The 12,132-nt window shown below is 45.0% G+C and overlaps 1 protein-coding gene across 1 annotated transcript in view; it reads left to right on the top strand.

Moving 5' to 3' along the window:
* The first annotated feature begins 558 nt into the window (after positions 1 to 558).
* Positions 559 to 12,132, top strand: part of LOC115477400 (patatin-like phospholipase domain-containing protein 2) — a 183,469-nt gene continuing 171,895 nt past the window's right edge. The window contains exon 1 of the mRNA XM_030214254.1: positions 559 to 836. Within this exon, the coding sequence (XP_030070114.1) occupies positions 650 to 836 (187 nt within the window). The 5' untranslated portion in view covers positions 559 to 649. The remainder of the gene's footprint in view (positions 837 to 12,132) is intronic.

The following is a 12,132-nucleotide window of genomic DNA, read 5'->3' as shown; positions in this document are numbered from 1 at the left end:
ATTTTTAGATTTTGCTTTAAAATCCTCCGGGGCCGACGTGGCGTCACCCACTTGTGAGAATATCAGCCTGCTTGTCTTTGGAGAAATCAGTGACTCAAACTATGTAGTGCAGCTGATTCTAAATCTGCATTTGATGATTAATAGGCCTCTCCTGGGTCCAATAATTGCCTGTTCGTATACGGCAGATTTGTCAAATTTTAACACGTGATGATTAAGTCTTTTGAACCTGCTGCACTGTTAGCAATTGCTTTTTCCTCATTTGACACTAACAACAACAACAAAAAAAAAAAAAATAGGCCCATTTAAGGCCAAAATATAGTAGCATCGACCCAAAGGCACACAACCTGCAGTTAGCTAGCTCTACCGGCGCCAATCAGGATCGTCAAATTGAATATTCATAAAGAGGGACGTCACCTGAATAGCATCAGCACCTTCTGATTGGCTATGGTGTCCGGATGACAAGAAAGGGGGTGGGATGTTTAGTGCTCGTGCTAAGCCTCCCCTTCTTGAAATAACCAAGCGGGCACACACAGAGTCTCAGACAGCAGTAGTCAGTCATTCAGTACCGGGCTGTTGGTAGACGGCTGGCGCAATGGAATGAAGCAGAAGTGATCTCGTGTTTCTTTTTTTATCACCATCTCCTGCAGCCATGTTTGATTTCGAACGAGGCTGGAACCTGTCGTTCGCCGGCTGCGGCTTCCTCGGAGTTTACCATGTCGGCGTCGCCAGCTGCCTGCAGGAGAAAGCCCCACGCCTGGTGAAGGAGGCTGGCAAGATCTATGGGGCCTCCGCCGGCGCCCTGAACGCCGCTGCGTTGGTTTCCGGAGCCTGCTTCGGTACGCTGCCTTTTCTTTTTCGTTACTCCCGGCACCAAACGTTCTCAGTGTTGTTTTGTAGAACCGGCGCAGTAGGAGTTTAGAAACCAGGGCTGGATCGGATGGCTTAGAGTTAACTGAGTAGTCTTGGAAGGTTTTGGACAGATTGCTTCATAGCCGAAGATGTTCCGATGTTAAACACCTGAAACGTTTTCAGCACTGTTTTTCAACTTGATCCTAATTTATTTTAATGAGAAAGGGAAGAAATGTAGTAAATCAAGCCATTAGTTAAAGATAAGTTTACTGGGTACTCATGAAAAAAAACAGTTGGATTTAATCGGTATCATGTATCTGGTGATAGCGCTAGTGAGTGTGCTTTAGTTGTTTGTAGGTAACATAGTAAATGATGGCAGATAAAGACCTGAATTGTCCATCCAGTCTGCCCAACAAGATAAACTCATTTTACATGGTTTTGATTTGGCCATGCCATTCTTAGGGCACAGACCATAGAAGTCTGCCCAGCACTGAAAAAGTTCTGAAGCTAACATGCCCCTTAAAATTTATAGTCCAGCCCATCCATATCAGTTCAGTTACGAGGGCATAGGAGTCAGCCCAGCACTGGTTGTGCTCAAGCTAGAGTAGATCGTAATATAAAACACATCATGCAAAATGTTCAGAAAACAATTACCACATTTGTTGGTGCCTCCCCAGCCCTTGAAGAGTTTGAGAGAAGGTTCCATACCTGTTTCTTATATTTATGCATCTTAAGAACTTGGATCCTCTTTAGTATGCTGTTCAAGTACAACACACTAATTGTATACACACTCATGGGCTCTAATCTACAAGACCATTTTTAATGTTTTGATTACATAGAATCTATATTCTAAAAATTGTGTTACAGCAAACAGACATCTAAAATGGGTTGGTAAGGTTTGCGACTACATAGTGCTGCTTCAGTTATACCTGTTGGATATGGTTGCATCGTAATTTATCAGAACCTTCTTTCTAGGCTGGCAGGTTGGGAATGGTTGGAGAAGGTGCACCCCAAATTTTCTTTTAGTGGGTTTATGTGCATCAGTAGGTTTTTGCTGAAATCTTGAATAGTGGAACATGGCCGAAGCCTTACGCGGTTCAGGGGAAGGTGACAAAAATGCCATGAGGCTTGTTCCAAAAGACTTATGAGAAGAGACTTGAAGACCAGAGTATGTATTCCTTAGAGGAAAGGAAGGATAAGGGCGATATGAGACATGTTTAAATACTTTAATATACAGACTAATCTTTATCAGAGATGGGGAAGTGGAAGAACTAGAAGTCATGAGTTCAGGTTTCAGGGTGGTAGACTTAGGAGCAACATGAGGAAATAGTTTTTCACTGGAAGGGATTTTTGTCTTGCAGTGCTGCCGCGGGAACTCTCGGCACCCATTTTTATTCAGGAACCAGTAGGGGGGCAGGAATGACTGGGATAGCATTCCTTGAGATCACTAGATCAGTGTTTCCCAACTCTGGTCCTGGAGTACCTCAGGATAACCACAATGAATATGCATGAAAGAGATTTGCATATAACGGACTTGGGGAAACAGTACACTAGACCACCAGGACAGTAAAACGTAGTCCCAGGGAGGGCCTTCTAGTGGTCGGGGGAGGGGGAAGGGTTGACTTGACACCCATTGGTGGGGGGGGGGGAGGGGGTTTGGACCGGGGGTGGCTGTTGGCCTGTTGGTGAGGACCTGATCTCTGGGAGAGGGGAGGACTCCTTGGTCTTGTGGGGGGAAGAGGCATTTGGCTTTTAGCTGAAAATGTGCTTGCTTTTTCGACTGAAACCCAAACTAGAATTTTGGTCTTTCTTCTGTGCAGTAACTGAAACCAAAATTTGGTCGGCCTCTAAGTTGTGGAAGTCTTGAAAGTCCAACTGGGTTGTGGCCCTTGAGGACTGTGGTTGCCCACCCCTGTGTTTGAAGAAATCCTTCCATCTTGAATCCCGCTGCCATTTTCATTATTTTGAGATAATATATATTTACTTAAAAAATAAAAGCCATAGGTAGAAGAAAATTGTATCTTTTAGTGACCATTTTTCAGTACATATTTTCAATTTTTATTTATAGTAATAAAAAAAATTGGTGCAGTGATTATAATAGGTTGTGATATTCTGACACTTAGTGCCAATGCCAAAAAATTGCCAATAATCCACAGTACTGCATTTCATCTAATCTCCTCCCTTAAGAAATATTATAGTATTTCATCATCATTTTATATAACTGCATTGGCTCCCCATTGAAGCCAGAATACAATTTAAATTTCTTCGTATCCTTCATAAAATTTGTTTCTGTTCCATTATGTATGAATGTTTTCTATTTACTAGTTTTACCAGATTGCGTACAGAAAACACGTCTTCTTTCCATTAAAGGCAAAAGGAGAACACACATTTTTGAATCTCTGCCTTTCAAGCGGCAAGAGTCTGAAAGGAAATGGGTGAAGTTCTAGCCTTCACACAATTTTTCTAGATTTTAGAAGTTGTGAAACTATACTGTTTTGTAAATATGTGTTAGATTGGATCATAGTTAACTTTGGATTTATGATCATTTCTTTGTTGTAACTTTATTATTATGTATATCTTAATTGCTCTGGCTCTTTCTGTAATCTGTGTAGAACTGAGAAGGTACAAGCAAAATATAAATTTCCAGTTCAATGTAACTTAAAGACCTAACATTTTGCACCTTGCATAAATATGTATACCCTAGAAGGGGGGGGGGGGGGAATGTGACATTAACACTAATTACAGGACCTTCATCATAGGTGCTGACATGAGAATGATAAAGGGTTGATATTCAAAGCAATTTAAACAGCAGGAAAGGTATGGGTGGAGGGTCATTTGAAGTATTTGGGTATTCCATTCCACCTGATCTGACCCAGTTACTTATGGTTAACCTTTCCCCTCTTTGGGCAGTCATGAAATCCACGCTTAGGATGTGGTAGAACTCACCCCTCTCCTTGTTGGAATGTATAGCGCTGTTCAACATGATTCTTGTTCCTAAGTGAACATACAAACTTCAGATCCTTCTCTTATTTCTGTTCCAACATGAACATACCATAGATGGAATGGTCACTAAATATTTGTGGCATGCCGTCCCTGATTTCCCATGTTTCAAACCTACTTGCCTCATCCCCAGGGCAGCTTGAGGGTACTGAATGTTAAGCTGTTTTCCATTGCCAGTTGTCTGAGACATCTCATGGATTGGTTTCATGGCACAGCATTTTTTTTTGCGATATACTGCTGCTGAACGTGGGCTGCTACAACCACATCACTTTAGTTTTTGGCTTCACTCATCACCAGCAATCTGGACTCCGCCCCCCTTTGCCCCTATTTTGGTTTCACTTTATCGAACATGACGATGGTCGAATACTTTCCTTAAAGTGAATCCACATGTATCCCCTCTTTTGCCCTTGTCAGGTAATTTGGCTTTCTCAGTGGGAGGTTCTCTCCCCCCCCCCCCCCCCCCCCCCCCCCCCCCCCGGTCACTTATTCGGTGGAAAAGAGGGACTTCACTACCTCTTTCATTTGGTGGAGGAGGATGGAACACTTCAATCCTTTGCTGACCATGGACTTCCTCTCTCTGATCAATTTGCACACATATCACTTAAACATACTACAACTCTTCTACAGGTTTACCTATCAAATGAGGTGTGGGAGACGCTGGTGGAAACTCAGTACCTTTCAGAATTACCATGGCCACTTGCGGGAGAATTTACCAGGTTTTGGTTTTGAGGGTTTGGCAGCAAAATGGTTGCAAGACCTTTTTTTTTTTAAATCTTTGCAGGGTGCCCAGAAACCTTGTATGTAGAGCAGCAGTTCCCAAACTGTGCACTGTGGCACCCTGGTGCGCCGCAGTGAATTCGGGTGCCACGGCGCATCGCTCCCTACATTCTCCTCACGCAGGTCCAGCACCTGCTGCTTCCTCCCCCGGTGCTGCTGCAGTGCTTGCAGCTTACATTTTTGGGCCATCCATGATTCACACAGGCACTGTGAGGACTTCCCTCTGCCACGACTGGCCCTCGCAACAGGAAGTTGCATCAGAGAGCGCCAGACACAGCAGACTGGGAAGGCCTTGGAGTGCTGGCCAGAAAATGTAAGCTGCAAGCACTGCAGCAGGGAAAGGAGAAGGAAGCAGCAACGATTCTAGACCTGAAGGAAGGTAGTGATGTTCTGGTGTGAGAGGAGGGAGCTGCAGGAAAAGGGAGACCCATGTGGCCGGGAGGGGTGCTGCATACCGAAAATGTTTGGGAACCCCTGGTGTAGAGGGTTTATAAATTTGCAGTTGCTACAGAATTTTGGGAAGTACAGTTTACATTTATAATGCGTCTGTATATTTCTCCTCAGAGCCTTTTGAGCCACATTGCAACCAGTGGATGATTGCCCTAAATGTGCATGTACAGGAGTGCATTTGGGCCATATTTTTATTTGTTACATTTGCACCCTGTGCTTTCCCACTCAAAGCAGGTTCAATGCGGCTTACATAGTAATTGGGATTACAAAGTATTGGTGGAGAGAAATAAGTTGAGTATTATCAGAGTAATAAAAGGAATAGGAATGCAGGGATGAGGGGAGTAGAAGAAGTATGAGCAAGGGTAAGTGAGCAATTGGAGGGTAGATGAGGCGGACGGGAATGGGCAAGAGTGAAGGGAGTAGGAGAGGTGTAAGTAAGGGTAGGTGAGCATTGAGGGAGGGGTCTGAGGCGAAAGGGGATAGAAATAGATATGTTTTGGTTGTGCCTGATTATATGCAGATTTTGGATCCAGTTATGTTCCCATGTGTCACAATTTTGATATGCTGCTTAGACTCCTAGACCTCTTGTTTTGAACTATTCCAGTTGAGTGGGTCTGCGCCTGCTGGTATGAAAACCTTTCTAAAGCATGCAGCCTTGTGGGGGAAAAAGCTGTTCTAAAGTTATGGCTTTCCTCAGCTCCACTGACTATTCAGTACTGGAGAGCGTCTATGATTACTCTAAGCACGCTGGAGCATAGACATCAGCGATTTAGTTTCTGCTCACGGTGACCGGTATCTTCAATTGTGGTCATCCTTTTGGGACACCTTGACTTCACTGGCCCGGGGTCGCATGTTGAATGGCTAGAACACAGCAAGATCTTACAGGAGTTCTCTTATTCTTCAGAAATTGTATTTGTTGATTTTACATTACTTTTTGCTTGCTTTAATAAAAATGATTAAAAAAAAAAAAAAACACAGCAGGAAAAGTTTCTGGCTGGTTTATTCATTCGTCCGGTCCATATTACATGGCACATAACGGGATAGTGCTGCTGAATTATCACCTTTAACTTCCCAAGCCAAAACCAGCTAGGGTGTGAGCGATGTGGAGGAAGACTTTGATTAGCAGAGATTTTCAGTTTGCTAAACTGCATAAGACAAAAGGCTGACCTGCCTTTATACTGGACACTGGTCTGAATATTGGCCGGTGCCTGATTTAACTTTTGGGACATGGCATTAGTTGCCATCCCCCTCCCTCCACCCCTCCTCCCTGGAAACAGAGCATGACTATGGCTACTCCCCCCCTCCCCTTGCTGGGGGCTTAATTGCCTGTTCCCTGGTGGTCTAGTAGGGAAAGGGACAATAGTAATGCCCACTTGCTCCTGCCTGTTGCACCAGCCGCCCCAAAATAACTGGAGGTCACAGCAGCCATTTTGTGGCAGCTGGTGCAACATGCAGGAGCAAGTGGGCATCGTTCCAACCCCTTTTCCAACTGGACCACCAGGGAACAGGCAGGTAAGCCCCTAGCAATGGGGGGGGGGGGGGGGGAGGGATGTAGGTGTTAGGTGGGTCTCTCATATCATTTGGGGGGGGGGTAGGGGGAGGAGGTGTCATGCTCTGTTTACAAGGGGGGGGGGGGGGGTTGAGGGAGGAGGATGGCGGCAACTAATGCCATGTCCTAAAAGTTAAACCAGGCACTGGCCAATATTCAGACCAGTGCCCAGTTGGTGCTCAACCAGTTAGCAGACTGAAAATCTCTGCTAACCAAGTAAGGTGAAACAAAGCTATTTCTTCCTCAACCTAGCTGGTTTTGGCTTGGGATGTTAAAAGAAATGGACCGGGGGGGGGGGGGGGTCTTGCCTTGGTTCTGGGAGTGGGAGGGATGGGGAGTAGACATCTAATGGGGGCAGATAGTCTTATGCAGATCCTGACCACTATTAAGCTGGGACCTCCATAGCCTCAGTGGCTTAGGACAGTGTTTTCCCAAGTCTGATCCTCAACCTAGCTGGTTTTGGCAGAGGAGGTTAAAGGAGATATTCAGCAGGAGGATCAAGCTGGGGGAGGGGTTCTTGCCTTGGGGTGGTAGGGGAGTAGGCATCTAATGGGGGCAGATGGTCTTACGGACCCTGGCCAATATTAACTGGGACCCGCATAAACCCCGGTGGCTTAGGACAGTGTTTCCTCAAGTCAGGTTTTCAAGATATCCATGATGAATATGCATGAAAGATTTGCATATAATGAAAGCAGTGTATTCAAATTAAGTTTATGCATATTCATTGTGGATATCCTGAAAACCTAACTGGCAAGGGGTACTCCAGGACCAGACTTGGGGGAAACACTAGCTTAGGAATTGGGCTTGGGATATTCAGTGCCAGTGGCATGGCCTGGCTTACATAAGTATTGCCATACTGGGAAAGACCAAAGGTCAATCGAGCCCAGCATCCTGTTTCCAACAGTGGCCAATCCAGGTCACAAATACCTGGCAAGATCCCAAAAATATACAAAACATTTTATGCTGCTTATCCCAGAAATGGTGGATTTTCCCTAAGTCCATTTAATAATGGTCTATGGACTTTTCCTTTAGGAAGTCATCCAAACCTTTTTAAAACTCCGCTAAGCTAACTGCCTTTACCACATTCTCTGGCAACGAATTCCAGAGTTTAATTACATGTTGAGTGAAAATTTTTCTCTGATTAGTTTTACATTTACTACATTGTAGCTTCATCGCATGCCCGCTAGTCCTAGTATTTTTGGAAAGCGTGAACAGACACTTCACATCTACCCGTTCAACTCCACTCATTATTTTATAGACCTCTATCATATCTCCCCTCAGCTGCCTTTTCTCCAAGCTGAAGAGCCATAGCCGCTTTAGCCTTTCCTCATAGGGAAGTCGTCCCATCCCCTTTATCATTTTTGTCGCCCTTCTCTGCACTTTTTCTAATTCCACTATATCTTTTTTGAGATGCGATGACCAGAATTGAACACAATATTTGAGGTGCGGTCACACCATGGAGCAATACAAAGGCATTATAACATCCTCATTTTTGTTTTCCATTTCTTTCCTAATAATACCTAACATTCGATTTGCTTTCTTAGCCGCAGTAGCACACTGAGCAGAAGGTTTCAACGTTATCATCGATACCTAGATCCCTTTTATGGTCCGTGACTCCTAATGTGGAACCTTGCATGACATATCTGGACCTAATTCTGCCCTTGATGGTCAGTATTTAAAAAAAAAAAAAACAACAAAACAGAACACTGATTTCTGCAGCCAGCAGTAGGGTGAGATCCTGGAGAAACAGGTTCAATTCCCTCTGCAACTCCATGTGACCCTGGGTAAGTCACTCAGCCCTCCATTGCCCCAGGTACAATATAATACTAGATTGTGAGCCCATTAGGGACAGTGTCAGTACCTGAAAAATAGATCACTTAGGCCTAGGGGGTATATAGATACAGAAAATAAATACTTGGAAAAAGGTCTATGTAATCCCCAAACAGCAAAGCTTTTTTTTATATATATAGTGAAAAGGAAGTTCCTGAGCATGTAGTCCATTTAATACTATCCTCTATCACACGTGTTAAAATTAATTGACCCTGGGCACTAACCCCATTTATTATGAGCCTACTCCTTGGAGCAGTTCTAGAAATTTACTGAAATCATTTACATTACTCACAACTACCAATTAAAAACACTTTGTAAAGTGATGTGGTAGCTATGTTAGTCCACTTTTAAAGGTAATACATTGTCAGGATCACATGCTGTATCCTCACCACTCCTCAGTCTCTTCCTTCTCAGCTTTGCACACCATTCACTCCCAGGGTTGAAGGTCTGCAATCAGTGCCTCAGGAAAACAGGTGATTCATTAGAAGTGCTGCTTTATCTCCTTAATACTACTTACGTTTTCCCAGGCCTTCCCCTTGACCCGGTATAGTCCAACTTTTAAACACCATTCACGTTAGCACTGCTTTCAATACAGTTCAGCTTAGCACTGCCTTTCCACACAGTTCAGCTTGGCCCTGCTTTTCAGCACAGTTCACTTTCACAGCAATATGGTCTAAATCACTTTCTCACTCTTAGACCTAATGACCCACCTCCCTCATTTGTCAGCACAAATTCACCTGACATCCACCCACCGGGTCAATCCAGCAAGTCTTCATTCACACCCTCTCATGTTCAGTTTATAACTCACTCTTAAGAGCCCTCTAACAGTACTTCCATTTCCTCCTCATTCTCTCTTTCTTCCACCTCCTCCAGTTCCATTCTCTCCTCCCCTTCCTCTCGATCTAGGGGCTCCTCCCCTCCCACATCTGATTCCATTTCTTAATCAACCCCGGCTCCTCCCTTTCTTGCAGAGAATCCTCTCCCTTCACCTGATCCCTCTGCTGTTGCTGCACTGCCTTATGGACCTTGTAGTTTCTTAGTTCCTGGTTTCTCTGCTGTTGCCCTGCCTTCTGAGCTTTGTAGTTCCTTTGCTCTTCACATACCCCCCCAGTCAAACGATTGCTAGTCCGTTTGTTTTTTTCTTCTTTTCCCACCGGACTAGCAATCCTAGACAGAACATCAACATGCTGCATTAATTTCCCTGCTTGATGTTCCACCTGAAACTGAAATGGTTGCAACGCCAAATACTACCTCATTAACCTAGCATTATGATTCTTCATCTGACCCAGCCACTTTAATGGGGCATGATCAGTGACCAGCTTAAAGGGACGCCCCTCAAGATAGAACTCACAAGCTTGTATCGCCCACTTAACTGCCAGGCACTCTCTCTCAATCGTGGCATACCGAGTTTCATGAGGGAGAAGCTTCCTGCTCAAGTACATAATCGGATGCTCCTCTCCCTCATGCACTTGCGATAACACCACCCCTAATCCTACCCCGGATGCATCAGTATGCAATACAAAAGGTTTCTCAAAGTCCACTGCTTTAAGTAGAGGCTCCTGGCATAATGCGGACCGCAACCCAGCAAATACCCTTTCCGAGTCCTCCTGCCACTGGAGCTGATTCGGCCTATTTCCCTTCAACATATCTGTCAAGGGGGCGGCTCGGGATGTGAAGTGAGGTATAAATCTTCTGTAATAACCTATCAACCCCAAAAAACTCCTTAGCGTTTTCTTATTGGTAGGAAGGGGAAACTCCTGAATACTCTTCACTTTATCCCACAAAGGCTTAACGTGTCCATTTCCTACCTGATAGCCCAAGTATTTTACCTCCCGCTGGGCAAAATGGCATTTTTGAGGGTTAAGTGTGAGACCTGCTTCCTGAAAAGATTGCAGTACCCCCCTAACCTGGGCTACATGAGTCTCCCAATCTGGACTATGAATGATTACATCATTCAAATAGGCAGCTGCATATTCCTGGTGTGATCTCAAAACTCTGTCCAGAAGGCGTTGGCAAGAAGCGGCAGCTGAATTTAAGCCAAACGGCATTCGCTTGAACTGAAACAACCCAAGCAGGGTACAAAAAGCTGTTTTAGGCAGAGCCTTCCCGATAAAGGAATTTGCCAGTACCCCTTTGTTAAGTCAAGAGTAGACAAGAACTGTGCCGAACCTAGTCTATCTATCAAATCCTCAATACGGGGCATAGGATAAGCATCTGGCACTGACAGCGCATTAACTTGCCGAAAATCAATACAAAAATGCCAGGATCCATCTCTCTTAGGTACTAACACCACAGGACTTGCCCACGGACTAATGGATTCCTCGATCACCCCAAAGTCCAGCATTTCCTTCACTTGTTTACCTCCTGCTTTTTACCTGGGGATAACCTATAAGGTCGCCGACGAACCACCCTCCCTTTCTCAGTCTCAATTTCATGCTCGATTAAGTGCGTCTCCCCTGGACAGGCTGTGAGAACATCCTGGAACTCCAACAACAGAGCTTGCATCTGTTCTTTTTGTGGACCCTCTAAGCTGTCCCCCACTGTCACTTCTCTAGGAATAAAGATCTCTGATATCTGAGGCCCTAAGTCGTCGTCCTCCTTTTTTGCCCAATAGGCTTTCCTTTCCTGCCAAGGCTGGAGCACGTTCACATGATACAGTGGTGGAAATAAGTATTTGATCCCTTGCTGATTTTGTAAGTTTGCTCACTGACAAAGACATGAGCAGCCCATAATTGAAGGGTAGGTTATTGGTAACAGTGAGAGATAGCACATCACAAATTAAATCCGGAAAATCACATTGTGGAAAGTATATGAATTTATTTGCATTCTGCAGAGGGAAATAAGTATTTAATCCCTCTGGCAAACAAGACCTAATACTTGGTGGCAAAACCCTTGTTGGCAAGCACAGCGGTCAGACGTCTTCTGTAGTTGATGATGAGGTTTGCACACATGTCAGGAGGAATTTTGGTCCACTCCTCTTTGCAGATCATCTCTAAATCATTAAGAGTTCTGGGCTGTCGCTTGGCAACTCGCAGCTTCAGCTCCCTCCATAAGTTTTCAATGGGATTAAGGTCTGGTGACTGGCTAGGCCACTCCATGACCCTAATGTGCTTCTTCCTGAGCCACTCCTTTGTTGCCTTGGCTGTATGTTTTGGGTCATTGTCGTGCTGGAAGACCCAGCCACGACCCATTTTTAAGGCCCTGGCGGAGGGAAGGAGGTTGTCACTCAGAATTGTACGGTACATGGCCCCATCCATTCTCCCATTGATGCGGTGAAGTAGTCCTGTGCCCTTAGCAGAGAAACACCCCCAAAACATAACATTTCCACCTCCATGCTTGACAGTGGGGACGGTGTTCTTTGGGTCATAGGCAGCATTTCTCTTCCTCCAAACACGGCGAGTTGAGTTCATGCCAAAGAGCTCAATTTTTGTCTCATCTGACCACAGCACCTTCTCCCAATCACTCTCGGCATCATCCAGGTGTTCACTGGCAAACTTCAGACGGGCCGTCACATGTGCCTTCCGGAGCAGGGGGACCTTGCGGGCACTGCAGGATTGCAATCCGTTATGTCGTAATGTGTTACCAATGGTTTTCGTGGTGACAGTGGTCCCAGCTGCCTTGAGATCATTGACAAGTTCCCCCCTTGTAGTTGTAGGCTGATTTCTAACCTTCCTCAT

Source organism: Microcaecilia unicolor, chromosome 9, assembly GCF_901765095.1.
Source record: "Microcaecilia unicolor chromosome 9, aMicUni1.1, whole genome shotgun sequence".
In the NCBI taxonomy this organism is placed as follows: Eukaryota; Metazoa; Chordata; class Amphibia; order Gymnophiona; family Siphonopidae; genus Microcaecilia; species Microcaecilia unicolor.
The sequence above is the reverse complement of the archived record's forward strand: the minus strand, read 5'-3'. Positions and strand labels throughout refer to the sequence as shown.